The 22,846-nt window shown below is 39.6% G+C and overlaps 2 protein-coding genes across 2 annotated transcripts in view; both read right to left on the bottom strand.

Moving 5' to 3' along the window:
* The window catches only part of SNCAIP (synuclein alpha interacting protein), a 184,226-nt gene that overhangs the window by 117,922 nt on the left and 43,458 nt on the right, over positions 1-22,846 (bottom strand). The window lies entirely within an intron of this gene.
* LOC142200625 (uncharacterized) lies at positions 8,778-10,103 on the bottom strand. Its single transcript, XM_075271153.1, has one exon. The coding sequence runs from the start codon at positions 9,777-9,779 to the stop codon at positions 8,778-8,780; it is 1,002 nt and encodes a 333-aa protein (XP_075127254.1). The 5' UTR covers positions 9,780-10,103.

The following is a 22,846-nucleotide window of genomic DNA, read 5'->3' as shown; positions in this document are numbered from 1 at the left end:
CATTGGTCCGTAAACCTTACAGGTCAAACATGAGAATTTCACACGTTTTTCCATTCATTATTATTTTCGTATGAAGAACATCTTAAACAGGACTGGTAGTATAAAGATATAGTTGATGATATGTACTTTATTAGTACACTCAAGCATAAACCATGCTATTAAAAGTTCCATTGAATTTTGTGTATGCCAGTGGCTGCCACCAGTTCTTGTAAGGAGGGCAGGCATATCTGGTGTAAGGACGTACAAATGGATTGATCCTCAAATTGGCTACACGTGTATTGTAGAAGAGCTGACTTTGGCAATTCAATGAGATATCATAATGCGTTGTCTGTGGTTTTATATAGTACTGTGTAAGCCTGACTCACCACACATAAAGGTTAGCACATTCATCTCTGCTCCACCATTAGACACAGGTCTTCAGCTCCACTGAGCACACAACTGATGGCTTCTTGAACTTTTAGCCCTTTCTATCTAACAGCTAAAGTTTATGTTTATAGTGATTATTGGTGTTCATCTCCAGTACACCCTATATACACGTATTTTAGCTGGTGATAAGTGTAGTCATTAAGCTATGTGCCAGTGGTGGCATCTTACTCTGACCGGCAGTTGTGGCCACCTGGTTACTCCTTTGCATGCCATTAGGCACTCACATGACCTAGCAGTCTCTTAAAGGGCCACTATGTATACTTATTTATGGTCCCTAGCCAATTCCCTGTACTCCATGGACATATATGGCGCCTTGCCCCCATTGGAACGTACCTGAACAATTTATGTTTCTAGACTGCTAGTTTTTGTTTTAACTGTGTTTAATAATTTTTTTTAAATGTAGATTGTGAGCCCCACACAGAGCTCTCAATGTACATTTTTCCCTATCAATATGTCTTTTGGAATATGGGATGGAAATCCATGCAAACACAGGGAGAACATATAAACTATTTACAGATGTTTTTTTTGCCCTTGGCGGGATTTGAACACCAGGACTCCAGCGCTGCAAGGCTGCAGTGCTAACCACTGAGCCACCGCGTGGACCCTTTAACTGTGTTTAATTTCTGTCTGTTATCTATCTTCAATCCCATGCCACCTTCTCTGACCATTACACATGAACTAAGTGACAACAGTGGGTCCACATAAACTGCATTACATATGCACTATATAATATACCAACTAAAAAGATAAATCCTTTCCTATGTGTGTGTGAAGTTATAAGTAGACTGAGCATATAAATATATGCACCCTCTTAGACTTTCTCTAATTGACAATATGCTGTAATGCTTACACGTTATCAATCCTTACTACTACGCCTTTGTATAAAAACCTCATATGTGCGTTGTACTCAATGTATGTGTTGGAAAAGATACAAAACATTACGCCAAGGTCTGGTAACTTCCAGAAATCATGCTCACAACAGTTATAGATTACATTGATTGAACCCATATAAAGCAAAGTAACTACCGAATAAGAACATAAAACCAGTGAAGTGGCATGACATCACTTTGAGAAAATCACAAACATTTGTCTGTGAAGCCAGGGAACAATATTTCAGAGCATTACTTTCCCTCACGCAAAGTCCAGTGAATTCCCTATGGAATGGCAGCCTTGTGCTGGAACACAAAGACAGATGATAAACAGAGCAGAGGTCAGTGCGGCCTCAGGCACAAGGCAAATGCAGATTTGTTCAGTTGGAATAATGCATTCTGAAGCGTGCCTATTGTCTAAACACACACTGGAACCATTGACTGGATCAGTATGCAAGCAAATTCTACCAAATATAAGCCAGATAATGTAGGGGGGGGGGGGAGTTAGTTTTTCCGCTACATCAGAAAACTCATATAGATTGGAAAGGTTGTGGTGCATTATAGCACAGCACGCCTTCTTTCTACTTGGTGCATAGTTTTCTGCATATCTACATTTACGGGAATACAATCACTGTGTTTTTAATGAATTACAATATCTTTACTGCTTCTGACTGGCCATAGCTTCAGCCATTTATGTTGGCGTGGGAATAGGAGCAGAAGTGGGAGTCAGAGAGGAGTCAGAGTCTGTGCTTGCAACCTAAGGGTCCAGTCCCACAGAGGAAAATAGTGAGGAATTCGGTGTGGAATTTCAGTGCTGATGCCAAATTCCTCACCATTTTCCTCTGTGTGAATGGACCCTTAGTCTAAACAATCATCCACAGAACTCTGTTCTAGTGGTACATCTTCTCAAACACCCAGAAAACAGTTAAAAAGAGATTCTGTCATTATCTACAAATGAATGCCCATCCACGTAAATACATGGACAGAGTGAAAGCCGATTTTTGTTAGTGGCTTTCTGTTCTTGCACATAAAACGACCAAAGGCTTAGCTTTAAGGGGTGCAGAGGTAGGAATCACTACCAGACTCTGAACACAGAAGGGGCGCAAAGACCTCTCTTAAAACCTAAAAGACACCAGTATTATAGACAGCATATAGTAAGTGGGGTACGGGTGAAGATTGGCACTGGGGCCTAAGAGCTCCAAGTTCCACCTCGCAAGGGATCCCTCTCTATTACATTCATATGTTCTAAGGCCTCGTTAACATCTGTGTTGGTATTCCGTCCGGGGGAGTCCGCATGAGGACCGGTGCGCCAGTGAAAGCACACGGACCCCATAGACTATAATGGGGTCCATGTGATTGCTACCAGATCTCCGCAGGGATCATATGGACAGGAAAGTAGCTCACAATCTACTTTCCTGCCTGCATGATTCGTGCGGGCAGCGCGCAGCCAGCACACAGACCACATTATAGTCTATGGGGTCCGTGTGCTTTTACTGCATAGCGCTTGCAGTTGCGTTCAGTATTCTGTTTGGTGGGTCCCCATGTGGACTCCCTGAATGGAATACCGAACACAAATGTGAACAAAGGGTAAAAAGCACAGGATGTCTTTGTGATACAACCTCTTGAACAGAAGGACTTCCTAGCTTTCTTTAACTTGAGTTAGATTTATATAATTTTATATTATTTTATAGCATTTATATTACTTTATAGCATTGCTAGAGGAATGAACTCAACAAAATACAAAAAGATTAAATGTGAGGGACTTATTTTCAACCTTGTATGCTATAATACATTACTCTTAAACATGCATGTAAGCCACAATAAGCATATTTAAATAACCTTTGCAGGACCAAAGATCTGTCACAAGGTCATTAACAAGAACAGAACACAGACTAAAGCTAATGTACAAATTCTGGAAGTCATGTGTGAAAACAGATGAAGAGAAAAAACAGATGCATGACTTAATTTTCTGACCTTCACTTTCAAAAACAACGCTTGGAATGTGACCGAATTGTGATATTTTTGGATAAAAGTGTTGGCATTAATTTTCATTTATGTAAATTCATTACGCAGAGTTGTCTTTATAGAGGTCTTGGAACCGCTTGCAGTACTATTAAGGACAATTGCCTAAAATTTCCATCATATAAATGGAAAAGTAATTAAAAAATAACAAGTCTGCGGTGCCCATGGATATGAATGTTTTTCTTATCTAACAATAGATTTGTATCAAGGCAAACATGGTTTCTGCATTTTAATAAAGTCTTCTTGTTCCATGAGTGAAGCCATATACCGTTGCGGCAAGGAATATTAATTAAAGCAAGCTGGCAATGTAACCTAATGCACAATCTAAACACCCCTCAGGTGCTATAAAAGATGCAGAAAACATTCTTCTAATCATATAATTCAATTCACCGTGGTGTCATGTTACTGTCCAACCCATTTTGCTCGAAATGAGCTACTTCTTGAAGCAGCTTACTTAAGATTCCTCCCAAGGGGATGCTAACACCACAAACTTTAATCCTTTTCATATTTCAGCATTGTATTTCCGTTTCGCCTTGGACTAAGCTCTCTCCTTGGCCGTGTTGCTCTGTTGGGCAGATAGACCGAAAGCAAATCTGAGCATCCAGAAAATATTTTATGTCTTTGGCTGTGAAAAAACTTAGAGGCTGGCTTCAGGTTATAAACTGCCACTGGATTCCAAAAATAGCTTACGCCAAAAATAATGAGTTTTCCACTGAAAGAAAAATACCTTGGAGGTTCCAGATGAAGAAGTTTAATAAGGGAGTCTTGGCTTTCTTATCATGATGTAAATTTACAATTAATTTAATAAAATTTGTATTACATTTCTATAAATGATCTAAAAAACAGATATATGATGGTATACCCACTAAACATATTAGTTACTAAAATCAATAGACACTGATCTATTTCCAAACATCAAAAAAAGGAACGGAGGAAGTCTAACAGCAGATCTTCATGTTTATGTGGCCATGCCAATTCAATAGTTGTCGGACAAATCCTCATGTCCTCCTCATTTACATGCCAAGTGTGCATGAGTTCTGAATAAGACGAACAGTGTAAGGCCCGGTTCACATCTGCACATGAGTTTCCATTCGGGGAGTCCACTTGGGGAATGGAAATCTATCTGCATAAAAAAGTGGTTATCTATGGAATCCCGTGGACCCCATAGACTATAATGGGGTCCGACGAAAAATGTGGAAAGAAAAGTGCTGCTTGCAGGTCTTTTCTCTCTGCATTGTTCATGCGTGGTGGGGAAAGGAATGGCCTAAACAGATTTGAACTGGGCCTGTCATGGAGTGGCATTAGACACCTTTGACAGTAACTTATTTCCATTGAGAAAAAAGTGTCAAAGTATTTTCTGATGGGCTGGTTTCTAGCAATATATCAAGATTTTTTGGGTTGTCGAGCAGTAAGTGCACAACTACATTACACATCACACTACTCTAGCCTTCAGCTCAAGGTCATATTGATGTAGAACTAAAGGCAGGGTTGGAGAGGTGAGGGGTAATACTTAAACCTGTCTTTTCACTATCTATTCCTACCAATCATGCAAATGGGAGGAGTTTCACTTTGCAGTTGGAATGGAACGCCAGATACAGCCAAAGTCTATTACTCGGCAATCACTGATCATCCCATTGAAATTAATGGAGTGTAGATGCACAGTCTAGTACTGTATGGATATGCAATGCAATCAGATTACTTGTTGTATAACCTGCAAGAGGCATGTTGTTTGTGCAGGCTCCCCATTTATCTCTAGAATTAGGAGGTTGTGGAACTCTTCAAAATATAGAGCCCCTTCAAGTCATACATCAAAGATTCCTATATCTGAGCTGTCCACTAACCTCAGAGAAGTTGTAGAGAGTAGGCTCCAACCTTCTGCCAACTCTGTATGACACATCAGAAGATAGGAAATACGTGAAAAGAAAAAAAACCCTTTGGTGGTACTACCTGTACTATCTGGCAGCCTCTGCCTGTATCTCATTACCACAATGAAGGCATCTAAGACGTCTGCACCAGCAATACACTTACTGGAAAGAGCGTACATGTGTTGTGAGTTACTCTGAAATACTGGAAACTCTGGACTAGGTCAAAAAATCCAAGACCACATAGGGTTTTTTTTTTTATAAAAATCAGACATTTGTGGTTACAAAGGATCTATGAAAAAACTGAACTTGCTTCCAATAAAAGGTATCATAGGCTATAAATAATTCAGCTTTTCACTAAGACAATTTAGACTAACAAGCTGAGTTAGACAGAAGCAATTGTGAGGGGAAAATATGAAAATGTGCCAAATAATAAAATAAGATTTTATTATATATTATATGCCTTTTGTACCTTGGAAACCTTCTTATACATTTTAATATGCAACAAATTTACAGTATAAAAATAAGTTACAGCACTATAGTATATTAGCATATAGAATTCACTATAAATGCAGTATGGGAGTCATATACCAATAGACAATAGTAATATAGTACATACTATCTACTGGATAAAACCAAGCCAAATAGCCAAAATCTGATCTAGTCACATCCCAAGAGCTCTGTACATATAAGCATTGCTATATGATCACCCACTTTGCTTTGTTGGGTTTGTGACAATGATAGTCTTAAGAACTATTCTGTCATAACTTGGGTATATTTTGTATTCTCAAAAAGTCACTTGCCTCTAAAACAGAAAAAAGCCTCTGTAAAGATAAATCATTAAGTTGTCTCAAAAATCTGCAGTTTTACATGGATTTTGTCATTGGTTTTAGTACAGAATTTAGTTTTTGCAGTGAATGAAATCTTTGGTGGAAATCCATGGCATTTCTACACCAGACAGTACAAGCTACAGAAACTGTGGGAGATTCTTTATACTGTGAGTCAATGGAGTTTGCTAAAATCCTTTTCACTTACAGTCCTATGAAAAAGTTTGGGCACCCCTATTAATCTTAATCATTTTTAGTTCTAAATATTTTGGTATTTGCAACAGCCATTTCAGTTTGATATATCTAATAACTGATGGACACAGTAATATTTCAGGATTGAAATGAGGTTTATTGTACTAACAGAAAATGTGCAAAATGCATTAAACCAAAATGTGACCGGTGCAAAAGTATGGGCACCTCAACAGAAAAGTGACATTAATATTTAGTAGATCCCCCTTTTGCAAAGATAACAGCCTCTAGTCGCTTCCTGTAGCTTTTAATCAGTTCCTGGATCCTGGATGAAGGTATTTTGGACAAACAATTCAAGTTCAGTTAAGTTAGATGGTCGCCGAGCATGGACAGCCCGCTTCAAATCATCCCACAGATGTTCAATGATATTCAGGTCTGGGGACTGGGATGGCCATTCCAGAACATTGTAATTGTTCCTCTGCATGAATGCCTGAGGATTTGGAGCGGTGTTTTGGATCATTGTCTTGCTGAAATATCCATCCCCGGCGTAACTTCAACTTCGTCACTGATTCTTGAACATTATTCTCAAGAATCTGCTGATACTGAGTGGAATCCATGCGACCCTCAACTTTAACAAGATTCCCGATGCCGGCATTGGCCACACAGCCCCAAAGCATGATGGAACCTCCACCAAATTTTACAGTGGGTAGCATGTGTTTTTCTTGGAATGCTGTTTCTTTTTGGACGCCATGCATAACGCCTTTTTTTATAACCAAACAACTCAATTTTTGTTTCCAAAATGAAGCTGCCTTGTCCAAATGTGCTTTTTCATACCTCAGGCAACTCTATTTGTGGCGTACGTGCAGAAACGGCTTCTTTCTCATCACTCTCCCATACAGCTTCTATTTGTGCAAAGTGCGCTGTATAGTTGACCGATGCACAGTGACACCATCTGCAGCAAGATGATGCTGCAGCTCTTTGGAGGTGGTCTGTGGATTGTCCTTGACTGTTCTCACCATTCTTCTTCTCTGCCTTTCTGATATTTTTCTTGGCCTGCCACTTCTGGGCTTAACAAGAACTGTCCCTGTGGTCTTCCATTTCCTTACTATGTTCCTCACAGTGGAAACTGACAGGTTAAATCTCTGAGACAACGTTTTGTATCCTTCCCCTGAACAACTATGTTGAACAATCTTTGTTTTCAGATCATTTGAGAGCGGGCTGTCCATGTTCGGCGACCATCAAACTTAACTGAACTTGAATTGTTTTGTAGAAAGAAATGGTCCAAAATACCTTCATCCAGGATCCAGGAACTGATTAAAAGCTACAGGAAGCGACTAGAGGCTGTTATCTTTGCAAAAGGAGGATGTACTAAATATTAATGTCACTTTTCTGTTGAGGTGCCCATATTTTTGCATCGGTCAAATTTTGGTTTAATGCATATTGCGCATTTTCTGTTAGTACAATAAACCTCATTTCAATCCTGAAATATTACTGTGTCCATCAGTTATTAGATATATCAAACTGAAATGGCAGTTGCAAACACCAAAATATTTAGAACTAAAAATGATTAAGATTAATAGGGGTGCCCAAACTTTTTCATAGGACTGTATATTATACTATACTGTGTTATTGTGTTTCGGGGGTAACCAAAATTCTGCAATAGCTATGCAATATGTGAATTCACCATTATGATGGATATGTTAGGTTTCCATTACTGGATAGTATACTAAAACATGCTATGCTATTCTGATAAAAATCTGCAACTTGATACAAAAGAACTAGCGGAAGTGTGTACAACGTCTGACAGTAGGGCTGGACGATTATGAACAAAATAAAAATTACCATTATTTAGGTATTTTACCTAGATTATGATTAATGGCAATTATTTAGATTGTGCACCCTTTTAAAACACACCCCCTTTTAAAGCATGGCTACATGTTGGGCCAGGCGGCTTCACTCAGAACAAACACGGATGAACTGAAACTGCTATTATATTCTGGGGTCTCTTAAGACCCACGTGTATAATAATTGAAGGCCCAGGGAAGGTGATCAAACATAAAAATAGTGTTACTCACCTCTCCTGGGCCTTGGTGCGACTCCTTTCTGTATTCAGTGCTTGTGATTGAGGTCAGGCCTTGTGATAGGGCCTCAGCGGTAACTGGCAAACAGCAGCAGTGCCAAAGAGAACAGGGAGTCCCGTTGGAGCCCAGAAGAGGTGAGTAACGCTGTTTTTTTTATGTTTTATCATCTCCATGGACCTCTGCTTATTATACTCTGGGGTCTAAACAGTATAATAATAGCAGATTCAATTTGGACATGTTCAGTTCAAAGGAAACTGCAAATATTGTAATAACCGAAGTGAAATAACCGACGTGAACAAAACTATGTTGGTTATCCTGGTTGATGTTTGGTTTTGGTTATATTTGGATTAAATGCCCATCTCTACCTGACAGTAATACAACATTATATACATGCCTACTTCAAATTGTTCAAACCAAAGCCTTTATAGACTGCAAAATCATTAAAAAGGCAAATAACAACTTCTCGTCAAATAATAAGAATGCTATAGTCTATAAACAAGATCAGTCTTCAGTGGCTGGGACTTCAGGTATTGTCTTTTGACCGCTGGTAGGTAAGGTCTTGGGTTTACTGTTTGCACAGCAGAAGGAGCTCAGTGACCTAATCTGTAAACTGATTCTGTAGTTAATAAGCATAAGTAAGTAAGGGCTAATGCTGGAGTATCCAGAAAACAGCACCACCAGCAGGGTTGAGGTTAAATACCAGGACCTTATGTACTTCAATAGATAGACAAGTACGAAGTGGGTAACCCACAGGGCAGTGACAAGGACCATTAACAGTACAATCACTTTAGATGCCCTCAAGACCTCAGTCTCTGAAGGGTCATGCCCAATCCAGATATTGCCATAAGTTGCCTTTTTTTGCTCATAAAAAAGAATGATGATACGAAAACTGACCAGAACTAAAACCACTAGCGGAGCTACATCGGTGATGACCATGAAGATCTGATGATAATAAAATTCAACTGCAGTATCAGGAAATTCCAATTTACATTCATCATGAAGTAAGCTGTGATGGAAGGGGGCAGTATCATTGAGCACAGCGTTACTTTGCACGTTATTCCCAAAAACCAGATAGGGGCAACAGATTGCAATTCCTGTGACCCACAAGACAACCACAGCTATAAGATGGTGCTTGCGCCATTTGCCATTAGGTGGTGTCCTCAGAGGATGGACAACTCGATTGAGCTTCACACAGTAGAATACAGCCATGTAAAAAGTAAACCAGATCTCCAGTTTAGTAGTTAGTGATGCCGTAAACAATCCAATTTTGCAGACATGAGAATTAGGGGTCAGTCCAGCATTGAAGATAATATTTATAGCATTGATCACAATATTCTTCACTACGTGAGCAAATGCAAGGCTGAAAATGAGGGCAAATGATGTCGGCAGGCGTCTTGTAATGCACTTCCATGTGCAATAAATCAATATGGCATTTCCCAGTAAACTTACAAAGATTAGGACACAGCAGGCAATAATCTCAATGATACTTGACGAAAGTCCCATTTTCAGCAGCAGATGAATTTCCAAAAAGATCCTGTCACTTATCCGATGAGGAAAGACAAAGGGAAGAATCTTTACTAAAATTCATTGTGCGAAGTATACGAGATAAGTCAGAATAGGACCAGGACCTCGAAGTCACACAACCGGAGCAGCGTGTATACTGCGAGGCAGTGATATGTACAGTTACACCGGGGTTATGTGGCAATGCCATGGGACTGAGTGATGGAAGAGAAAAACACATGTATACCTGTTAATTAAATCTCCGAGAAGCCTGGTAACAGAAGAGCAACATATAATCATTTCTCCTGGGGGTTCTCGTGCAATACACAATCTACTACCATGCATGAGAGAAAAAAATGCCACTGTCATTATTGTCATCGATCATCTGGATAAAGGCGTTATGTTAATGTTTTTAAATGGTCAATGTTTAAGATGGACAAATGTTATCTGTAGGAAATGTTCTTGACTATGCCGGTGCTCATTCCAACAGAGAGGGAACTTTGTCTCCATCAATAACCTATGTCTAAAACAATGTAAACTCACTAGGACCTCTGTCCTAACTCTTACCAGTCCAGTGACTTCCTACAAAGGTAACTTTCCCACATGACAATAACAAGACAGATTGATAGTCATTCATAGAAGCTTCAGTCTTCTCGATGATGGTGACAAAGATGTAAACCCTGTATTCTTGAAGGGCCTTGATGAGTGAAAAGTGATGTAAATGCCACTACTTAGGATAAAATAGGCATGTACTACACTTAGTGGAGATTTAGCTGGTGTATGGAGTCTTACAGGCAATACCACCTGGGAAATGTATACAAAGGAGTTCTCCTCCACAAGTAAATAAACCGACTACACCATCTGGATCTCAGCAAAGGGAACAAGCACCTTCCAAGATCTGCATCGATGGCACCCAGCAAATCTGCTATACACTGTACTAAGATTCCAAACAATCCCCAAACAGCTATATACATATAGAGATGCCTTTTGCTTGGCTAATATCACTAGTCATGTTTTGAGGCATTTTTAGTCATTTATTGACTTACAGGGTAGTAACCTATAGGTGAGCCTAGAAGGACTGTTTCTTCCTTCTGGAGAGAAGTTAATCTGCATACTCTTTCCCAAGGAGCACTGACTGTAAAACACTTTACACAGTGGATCTCTGAAAGGACAACCAATACCTTACAAAATCCTTTTTGGGTAGAAATCAGTAATACAGGGGGATTAACGTCAAGCCATACATCATAGTTTTGTCACACTGTGTATATTGGCTACAGAGTTACTGTATCTAGCTAATAATTCACCCACATGTAGACTACCAGTATGATAAAGTGCAAATACATGGATGAGTTTTGGCAGTAATTTAGGTAAAAAATAAATGTGAATGTGTTTTTCTGCTAAAAATCAACAAACTATTTCCCATGAATGGAGACTTTTGACTGTACAGAAATGGTCACTAACTAGGGACCACATGGTGGCTCAGTGGTTAGCACTGCAGCCTTGCAGCTCTGGAGTCCTGGTGTTCAAATCCCACCAAGGGCAGAAAACCATCTGCAAGGAGTTTGTATGTTCTCCCCGTGTTTGCATGAATTTCTATCTCATATGCCAAAGACATACTGTGGGGCTCACAATCTACATTAAAAAAAATTTTAAAAAAACACAAGGTCTCCAATTAACATTCATGCATGCTGGGAGTTGCTGGAGAGCCCCATATTAGAGACCACTGCCTTTTAATATAAAGAATACACAATATAGCGCAAGTTTAATGACAATTCTAGGACTATATCTAAGTAACGATAAAACACATAATAAATTGGTGCCATGTAAACTGTAATAGAGAACATGGGGCTGCTAGTCGTGCGAAGTAATGCAGTGGAATAAAGCTGCTACACCATGTGATCAGTGTGGTGTAAAACATTATGGTGGCGAGTTTCTTCATTAAAAACATAATAAAACACAGCTATTATATAAAAAGGGTCTCACATGATGGAAGCGTGAGAATTCATAGAGACAAGCTAGATTTGCTTGCAGACCCATTTGCTTCTGGTTTTCACGTCAAGTGACATTTCCTGAAAATGATAATTATAATTGCTCACAAAGGTTTCGGGTCAGGAAAAGAACAAAGGGAAAAGAAGAAAAAAATCCCAAGCACTGTTATTTTACTCATTGCCTTTCCAGCTCATGACATATTTGATTTATGTTAGTAAGAGACTAAGTTCCAAGCAAAGGATCACCTTATCCTTACCAAGGTTTATTCAGAGAGTTCCCTTCTTATTAAAGTTCAACAGTTCAAAGCAGTCATCTTAAGAGGTTTGCTTCAGAAGATCGAGGAGTCTGCAAAGCTTTTTCATCCACATGCGAGGATAATGAACTTGCCACAGCAAATCTTCTTTGACAGGATCCTTTAAAAAAGTTTACAGTATTTCTGTACAGTACTATTGTCTGAATACAGCCATAAACGACAACTTTGTGAGATGTGCGAGCTGTATCGATGAGCCCCCAGAAAGTGCACGCAATGGCGGTCTTGCCTGTGTTATGTGGTATGGACTGAATGTTACTAAATACACTGTCATCTGATGTTAACCACAGGGAAAAGTATCAGAGCACGCAAGGCAATGTGCTAAAGACATAGAGAGTTTATATCAGTTTTTGTCATGCCTATAAAACAGCAAATAAAATTGGTTTATTCCCACAGCATCCATATAAAGGGAACGTACTGCATTATTAACTGTGAACTACTATGCACATTAAAGGGGCAATATACATTTGTGACACAGAAATCAAATGAGTTGGAACAGTAATAAATTCTTTAAGGAATTCGTGAAGAGATGGAACAAAACTACAGATTCTCTGGTTAGACATTTTATTCATGGCACGTTATAAACATTTTAGTTATTTTTTTCTTTATTTTTAAGGCTGATTATTTTGTGATACCACATTTGCTGTTTTATATCAGTATCCTGTGGTATGGATGTGTTCTGGTAATATCAGCATAACTTAGGCCTCATTCACACCATCAGGGAAACACAAAGCCATTTTATCTGGACCGACTACAGCCAGGTGAAATGGAACTCAGCTTCATGGTGAATTGTGGTGCAGTGAGCACTGAAAAGGTCAATTCTCTACCGTACTGGACTAACATGAAGCAAACAGTTCAGTAATGTAGTGATCGGGCTATTTAGGAGCTTATTGCAGTAAGTTCCATTCAGTCAGGCCATGTAATATGGCCTGCACACAAACAAATACCCAGAAGACGTTTCTTACATTGTAAGCTATGAGATTTGGAGAATCTTCAGTCTTTTGCACACAGCAACAGTCTGGAGACATGTTTGTGCAGGCTGTGAGGAGAAGCAACCCTTCCCCTCTCCATTAATCATGTCAAGAGAGAAAAAGGACTGCCCTCTACACTCATTGAGATAAAAAAAAAAAAAAAAGATGGGATGCAATGTATCTATGGACAGACTTCTTTGGTAACAAAAATGTGAACTGCAAATTAGATAGAAGGGAGACACCTAGAGGCAGGAACTTTGAAGATTTTTTTCAGGCAGGTAACAGCAATATTTTTAAATAAAGTGCATTATATTTTGGTCCAGAATCACATGCCCTATGAAATGAGACTAGATTGTCTGACAGCTAGTGACCATTTAAGCCTCTGCCACAGACAAAGGTTTACATCACCTGCATTTGAAATTGAGCAGGGGTGGGTCAGGTTCTGCCAGGCAAAGCTGGATATTCGAGGACATCTCTGCCAAAGAAAAGCACATACCTAGAGCATAATTGTAGCTCGGTATGTGCTAAATTAAAAGAAACATGAATAGTAGGCCAGGCACTGAATGGTTAATTGGCTAGCACTATACTTTGATGTGAAGAGGACATTTCATGGTGATTGTTGTCATTCATCTGGTGAATGACATGATGTGACTGTAGTAGCTGAACCATGAATTATAAAGAACAATATATCCCTACCATAAATTTGTGAAGGGGTTTATCCAACATCATATGATAAATTCCTTGCTCTGATAGGCATAATATGACCAGGTGCAACAGTCAGCTATACATTTGGATGGGCACTGTTCAATATCACATTTTCCCTGCAGCAGACATTGTATTTGTATTGTGACTGCATATTGTCTCATATTATTATATGCTGCATGATAAAAATAGATTTTAATTAGCTATTATTGGAATAATACTTTAAGCACACTGTTATTTCACTTGGCCCATGAAGACAATGAAAAGAGGACACAGATAAAGTAGGGATCAAGTGTCCTTCATAGGGTGACTTGTCTTAATTAAAAGAGCAATATGTAACGCAGGCATAAACTTTCCCATGGTATCTTCCTAATCATCTCTTAATTATATTTCATGACTAAAGGGGAGAACGAAGCCAGAGACCATGCATCAGCAGATCATTACATTACTGTACACGACTACTGACACTGGACACTAGCTCACATGTGATTCATACATGATTTATATCTCAGGACATGCATCACATTTTCTACAAAGATTAGTTAAAATGTCAAAATAAAACAAAAGCAAAAAGTTTTTAAAACGTAATTCTGATGTACAAACCCTTTGATAACCGAGTAACTCAACTGTATTAACCAGTAACAACTACTAACTGAAGACATCTCATAGAGACCTATGACCTCAGAATGTGAGAAAACTGCTGATGTAGTGAAGGAACAGTATACCGTAGCTATTTTCACTAAATTACAAGCAATATAACCCGTCCAATCCAATTAATAATAAATGAGCTCATTAATATTCAGGATGTAAACATGTGCTGCTCTTCCAAGTGGCCTTATTTCTAATAGGCTCAAATAAGACAGTAAATAAGAAAAGAGTCATAACTGGTACTCCTATACCAACATATCAAAGTCCACAACAAGACTGTAAGAAACATAAAGATCTATCAGGCTCAAAACTTATTTCTATGCCGTGTTTCTTCAGAAAAAAAGAAGAAAAAAACTGAGACATCCTCTTATTCAGAACTCAATCATAACCCCTAGAAGCATTTTTGGGTTAGAAGCATTGTTCCTTATGGAGTAGACACCACTGAGGTCACCACTGCATCCAATGAAGTCAGATACCATGTGTGAGAAGGTGACAGGTGAGATTCTGGAAGGTCCCTATATCTCCCCCAGATTCCTCACTTATGTGTGGTATGTGAGGCTACAATTCAGGTTAACACCTTAGCTGTGAGATGGCTCCTTCTGTTAACTACTTCTTGTTCTGGTAGGAAGGAGCCTTCAAACAAAGTGGGGGCTTGGCCTCATTAAAGGCCTGGGCAGTTTCTGGGGGAGAGAGAGGAGGAGACGGGTTCTGCCCTAACATACCGCAAACTGATGAGAGTCCAGTCCGAACCGGCGGCACTGTCATTGAGAAAAATGGCGACAGAGTGTACACAGTAGCTCCAGAGGGAGCGCTACTGCACACACGCCAGATTTGAACCGCCGGAAAAGAACCAAGATGAAGCCGGGAAGAGCCAGGACCGGAGGGTGTCGCCGAAAGAAGAAAGAAGAGGTAGGCGTACCAGAAGATGATGTCGTATCGTGCACTACCACCCCCCGTGCATGCAAAGGTATCATTTACATATATGTTTTTATAGTTTTATTTTAAAACGGGAGCGAGGTTTAAAATAAGATTACCGGTGCCTGAATAGCCTTTTTAAAGGCTATTCACGCATATGTGGGGCCCATACAGCAACATTTTGCTGAAAGAGCCCCTTTAACTGTTGTTTGTGCTTTGTTTTGATGCCATTCATGACGTTCCTTCCTCCCTGTGGATGTTTAATTGTTCTGATATGGGTGTCCCGGCGCTGCTCTTGTTTTGTTTTTGTGTTTGTTTATTTATAAATGAAGAATTTATATAAAAAAAAAAAAAAAAAAAAGAAAGAAAATCACATTTTATTTTGCCTACAGAAAGCGAATTTTGTCAGTTTGCAAAAAGAAGAACGCTACTTAGGAATGCCAGCCAGGGTGACGGTACCAGTAGCAGCTTTAAGGAAGATTGACAAATAAAATGCCACTTCTGAATAAATTGTATGACAGCTGACCAGAATTCCTGTGCGATATGGTAAAAATAAGTCAAAAACCATTATGTGGTCTAATAGAACCTTCATTAGTCAAACTGACTATTTTTTGTAAATATGTGTCCTTCCTTAGACTTCTTAACTCAACACATCCCAAGATGAGTTCCACAAGATGACCAGATTTGAAAGAAAACATGATTTGGCGACACTCTGTCTATGTTATATATTTCTATGTGTGGACACATCTCTTTTAATGCACTAAAAATACAGTGTTGGCCAAAAGTATTGGCACCCCTGCAATTCTGTCAGATAATACTAATTTTCTTCCAGAAAATGATTGCAATCACAAATTCTTTGGTATTATTATCTTCATTTAATTTGTCTTCAATGGAAAACCACAAAAAGAATTGTCAAAAAGCCAAATTGGATATAATCCCACACCAAACATAAAAAAGGGGGTGGACAAAAGTATTAGCACTGTTTGAAAAATCATGTGATGCCTCTCTAATTTGTGTAATTAACAGCACCTGTTACTTACCTGAGGCACCTAACAGGTGGTGGCAATAACTAAATCACACTTGCAGCCAGTTGAAATGGATTAAAGTTGACTCAACCTCTGTCCTGTGTCCTTGTGTGTACCACATTGAGCATGGAGAAAAGAAAGAAGACCAAAGAACTGTCTGAGGACTTGAGAAGCAAAATTGTGAGGAAGCATGAGCAATCTCAAGGCTACAAGTCCATCTCCAAAGACCTGAATGTTCCTGTGTCTACCGTGCGCAGTGTCATCAAGAAGTTTAAAGCCCATGGCACTGTGGCTAACCTCCCTAGATGTCGACGGAAAAGAAAAATTGACGAGAGATTTCAACACAAGATTGTGCGGATGGTGGATAAAGAACCTCGACTAACATCCAAGCAAGTTCAAGCTGCCCTGCAGTCCGAGGGTACAACAGTGTCAACCCGTACTATCTGCTGGCGTCTGAATGAAAAGGGACTGTATGGTAGGATACCCAGGAAGACCCCACTTCTTACCCAGAGACATAAAAAAGCCAGGCTGGAGTTTGCCAAACTTACCTGAGAAAGCCAAAAATGTAGAGTTTACAGGAAAAAAAAGAGGCCTTCAAAGAAAAGAACACGGTCCCTACAGTCAAACATGGCGGAGGTTCCCTAATGTTTTGGGGTTGCTTTGCTGCCTCTGGCACTGGACTGCTTGACCGTGTGCATGGCATTATGAAGTCTGAAGACTACCAACAAATTTTGCAGCATAATGTAGGGCCCAGTGTGAGAAAGCTGGGTCTCCCTCAGAGGTCATGGGTCTTCCAGCAGGACAATGACCCAAAACACACTTCAAAAAGCACTAGAAAATGATTTGAGAGAAAGCACTGGAGACTTCTAAAGTGGCCAGCAATGAGTCCAGACCTGAATCCCATAGAACACCTGTGGAGAGATCTCTTGATGGCAGTTTGGAGAAGGCCCCCTTCACATCTCAGGGACCTGGAGCAGTTTGCCAAAGAAGAATGGTCTAAAATTCCAGCAGAGCATTGTAAGAAACTCATTGATGGTTACCGGAAGCGGGTGTTCGCAGTTATTTTCTCTAAAGGTTGTGCTACCAAGTATTAGGCTGAGGGTGCCAATACTTTTGTCCGGCCCATTTTTGGAGTTTTGTGTAAAATGATCAATGATTTGACTTTATTTCATTCTCTTTTGTGTTTTTTCATTGCAAACAAAATAAATGAAGATATTAATACCAAAGAGTTTGTGATTGCACTCATTTTCTGGAAGAGACCGAGTATTATCTGACAGAATAGCGGGGGTGCCAATACTTTTGGCTAACATTGTATGGCATTTTGTCATAGCCTCATATTTTTGGAACCCTTGAAACATATTTTTTGACACATAGAAAAAATCAGAACTGGTTTTTAAAGAGGACCTTTCATCACTTGGGGCACATGCGGTTTTATATGCTGCTAGAAAGCCGACAGTGCGCTGAATATCCGGTGAAGAGCCATCAGTGCTGGTACTGTAGCTCTTCACCATCAGAAGGGCATTTCTGACAGTCAGTCAGGAACACCCTTCCTCACAGCAGCGTCTATAGCACTTTTGGACGAGTAATGTGAGGAGAGGGAGGTCGCGCTCCTCACGGCTCTAACAGTACAGCGCTGTAGGGGTGTGATTCTGAGATCTCATCACTCCCCCACACCTGACACTGCCCATCAGACATTACGGAGCTTAAATAGCACATCACGCACAAAACTAACTGCGTATGTTGCTCTGGAATGTTGGAGGATGGAGAAAAAATCCAACTGTGCTGGAATCAGTGGAGAGACTCCTATTAACATTTACTAAGAAGTGGTGGAGGTGGTGAGAGGTACTCTTTAAAATGTGACATTGCACACTAAAGTTTTGGCACATATCTGTGGCATAGAGTAAGCCAATAAACAGGTGGTGTATAGTCACACTAGAGTCAAAAGATGCACCAGATTTACCAATCACCATCAGTCACTACGATAGTTCAGGACAGTTTAGTCCAGCTTTGCACTATTAGACAGTATTAGCAATTCTGCTCCAATGTTGTAAAAAAATGTCATCTATATACACAGTCAGGGAGAACCTCTTATATAAATCTGGCACTGAAGAAATGTGGTACATTTATGTGAAAAATAACTTAACGCCAATGTAAAAATCTGGAAGGAAAATATCTGAAATGTCAATGGTAATATTGCAGCGTTTCTTTTCCAGACCTCTGAAAATGAAGCTGCCTTTACAGTGCAGATGTCCTTTTCCTTCTAAAGTTCAAACAGATGTTAAGGATAAATACCACGATGGTCTTATTCCTAAAATACTGTATGAATTGCTAAATACAGAGCAAAGTCTCAAGGGCTGACTTAAAACGCAGCTGCACACCTTTCATTTACGCTCGCCAGTCTCTTCCAACAAAAATACCATAAAAAGAGTAAGAAGGTCCAGGCACAGGAGTTGTGTAAGGATGTGCACTCTTGTGTCTATCTGTGTTGATGCCTGTATACCAATGCACTAAATAGGGAAAATTTTCATATGGATTTGTGGTATGACAAACTGTGGAGCTGCAGCAGAAACCCAAGTGGCAGCCTTGGGTTTCTGCTACAAGTTCTCTAGTAAACACACAATATGTGATCATATCCTTAAAGTTTGGCTGATGCATATACAACAGATGGGCCTCATTCTAAAAAGCTCTGGTTCACATATAATAGGGGACAGAAGGGGACAATAGTTTGTCATCAATAACAATTGCTCTTCTATAGAAAACATCTAATATTCTGCTGTTTGCACAGAATTTGTCAAAAACATAAATGATACAGAAATTAATACTAATAAGTATGCTTTATCTGAATTCTAATTTTCTTTTATCTTCCGTCTCTATGGTCGTCATTTAACACTGTGCTAAATATGACCAAGTGCAGCTGTGCAAATATATATAAAAAGAGCTCGGCAGCATAATGAATGTGCTGTGCCAAATCCTAAAACAACACAAGTAGTGATGGCACAGCACATTTCTGTATTTACCCTCTGAAAAACTTGGAGTTCATGCATGATATTCTTATTAATTTCTTGAGAATATTACCAGCTGTAGGTAGCCTAAGTTTGTTATAATTATATCTAGTATCAGATAACATTTAGACTATGTCCCTGATAAGCCATTGCCTGCTATATATGACAATATAGAACAAATGTGGGCACGTAACAGTCGGCACAATTCAGATCTGAAAAATGTTTTATTCGAGGCATTCACAAGATGTATGTGCCAGGTGCTAAGAGTGCCGATTATGTAACACTATCTAAAGTTTGGGCCCACCACTATTTTGGCAGCCTTACTGGGAATAGGCAAATCTGTTTCCCAGGATGTAATTAGGAGACAGATTTGCATATTCCCCATAATCCTCTAGTGAAGCGAAAATGGCTTTGTAAGTCTCCACACGCCTGCAAAGGTGCCCACTCTTCAATGAGTGTTATTATCCCCAACCCTTATCTTATTGATAACTGTGTTTCTTATTTGCTATATGTTCTTCCTATTTCTGATTCGTCCACATTATTTATGTTCTTTTAACCATATCGTCCATGTCAAGTTTTAGTAGAGTACATGATAGATGTCGACATTGCTCACACCTGAAATGTGCACCAAATGAGCACCATATTTGTATATATAATAAGTGTTTGCTTATACATTTTAGGTTTTATTGGCTATGCCATAGGCAATGTGCAGGCTGAAACTCTGATCTCACGTTGATTGTAATAAATGGGGCTTTTCCACTAAAATCCACTGTTGTCCACACAATTTTTTTTTCTTCTGTATGTCAATGGCATATTTTCTATCCTATTCACTTGCAGCATTAAAGGGGTATTCCCACGTCGCATACTCACCAGTCTTCACAGCTGTAAAATTTTCTTTCTTCCTGGTTTCTTGCATCATTTGGTGGGCAAGGTTTCACATGCAACCTGCCGTTTAGCTCCGCCCCAAATTAGTGTGTAGCTCCGCCCACCACATAGCGTGATCCTATGGGGTGGCTGAAGAGCCTGTGATGTCATCAAAGGTCCTTAAACACTATATGCACAATATTGGACTATGAAGTACAGGCAGCAGCAACTCTATTCTGTGTTACATACAGAGACTGCCTGTCTCTGCCATAATGAACACAATTGAATTAGCTGGCCTGATAACTGGGAGAACAGAAGACGAGTTCAGAAATGAAAGCAGCTCCTCTCCCCTATCTTAGTGCAGGAAGCTAGGTCATGTGGTGTAGACACAGGAATAGCTAGAAACACAGACTTGCTCCTGTGCACTTAGCCCCTCCTCCCTCCCCCCTGAGAGCAGCAGATACATCACTTGAATTTTGAACAGATAAGTCAAAGGCTGTGTCAACAATGAATTGAATAAAGTAAGATAGTGGACAAACAAAGCAGTTTTGCTGAAGCAGTGTATTTAGGAAAAGTCTTACATCCACATTAACAAGCAGTATAGATAGAATCCTTGTAATGGGACAACCCCTTTAAGTATGGAATGTCAATGGATTCTGTCTGGATTTAGGTGTCCATGCATAACACATGAACATAACCTAACCACAGGTCTAAAACTAGAAAACAGAAAATGTAAAAAATAAAGCATCAATGAAATAAGGAAGTGGTTGGAATGTTCCAGCACTGAAATTACAATTTTACCCCTTCAAATCTTGTTTCGTGTACATATTATTTCCAAATGTAAAAGAAGAGGATATAACTAAGCCATCTAATATAGCTAAAACCAACTACAAAGGGATATACATGAGACGTATAGTTAACATTAGTAATGGGTAATATATCATGCTGTTACTTCAACCCCCTGTTTGGTGGCTGCAAAATGACAGGGTCAATGGCAAGAATTGCCTCATAACAAATGGACTTGCTTGAAATTGTGGCACGATGTAATGAATTCAAAATGTAAAAACATCCATTTAATGGAAAGAGATCTTCAAAGGAACATTTGGGTGCAATGCAAACAAATGGGGACCTTGGAGAACTGCTGCGTAATTGCATATGAAAGGCTCAGGCACACCATAAATAACTTTACGAGATAAAGTCATGGAGTAAAGAATATTTATTTTGCCCGGTAATGTCTCATATACCAGACAAAATAAATATTGTTGTAACATGAAATAAACCTATAATGTCGTTTATGGCGTGCCTGGCCATTTAATATGTCATTAAAACGTCCCTTCCATATTTCTATTAAAGCTATATTTTCCCATATGTTCATCTCCTAATTAGCAGTAAAATATGTTTCTGGGCTACACGTGCAGGATAAGCAGTAATTGACTTTACGCAAATACTGTTTTAAGACGTGGTTAATTCCCAAGAAGGAATAGTAAATCCTGATAAGGAAATGAAATCTGGCGTTAAGCATACATACACAGCTTTGTGTGAACCAGAATTAACTGCATCCTTTTATCTTTCAGGATATATAAAGTTCTATTACTGTGCTATTATGTATATTATCTGTATTAATTACAGGTAAGCAGGGTAACAAAAAGGCTTTAAAATAGAACAAAAAAGAAAAAAGCAGAAACACAGGCACTGACTGATGCTGCAACTAATAGTAAGTTTTCTATCTCACATAAAGCCCTTTATTCATATCAATACAACTCAATACTTCTCTATAATGTCTTCTATGGTGCATCTGCTACTTCTGAGTGAGATAAAGAGGGAGTTTGCAGAATTTGTTCTTCATATGCAGTGTATGGGAGACATCATAGCAACTAGACCAGGGGTGCCCAATACGTCGATCGCGATCTACTGGTAGATCGCAAAGGACGTATGGGTCGATTGCGGGATGCAGGGATCCCCGGTGTCTGCTTGTTGACAGTGCAGGCTGAGAGTCATCTCCGGACACTGGCAGGCGGGGCTGCCGCAGCCCCAGCCTGCCAGTGTCCAGAGATAACTCTCAGCCTGCGCTGTGAAGAAGCAGACAACGGGGATCCCTGGGCAGCCACAAAACTCGCTGTCTCCTGCTATCACGATCCGACTGGCCCCGCCCACATGCCCGGCCCCGCCCACAGACACGCTCGTCCCACCCACAAGTCCGCCCGGTCCCGCCCATACGCCCGCCCCGGCCACACCCACGTGCCTGCCCCGGCCCCGCCCTAGTAGATCTTTTGCCTTGGTCAGCTAATAAAGTAGCTCACACGCTGAAAAAGTGTGAGCACCCCTGAACTAGACTATACCCACTAGCTCTGGGATAACAGACCTAGTGATAGAGGCTGCAGTAAAAGAAATTGCTTAAAATGCAGAATACAAGTTGTATTGTGGTCTGAAATACTGTTACTTCTCATGTACACACATGCAAGGTTATCTGGAAAAGTAACCTTAAAGTATACTTTAAAAGTAAAATGTCACCCGGAAATGATGTATTATTTAAATCACATTTTTATATTAAATATTCTTTTTAAAGGGGCTGTATCATTGGGAAAAGTCATTTTTATCTAAACATATACTAGCATAGCCTTTAGAAAGGCTATTCCACACCTAC

Source organism: Leptodactylus fuscus, chromosome 1, assembly GCF_031893055.1.
Source record: "Leptodactylus fuscus isolate aLepFus1 chromosome 1, aLepFus1.hap2, whole genome shotgun sequence".
Taxonomy (NCBI): domain Eukaryota; kingdom Metazoa; phylum Chordata; class Amphibia; order Anura; family Leptodactylidae; genus Leptodactylus; species Leptodactylus fuscus.
This window is presented reverse-complemented; position numbering and strand designations above follow the sequence as displayed.

Excerpts from the sequence above, each read along its gene's own strand:
- LOC142200625 (XM_075271153.1), bottom strand. The coding sequence starts at position 9,779 with ATGGGACTTTCGTCAAGTATCATTGAGATTATTGCCTGCTGTGTCCTA.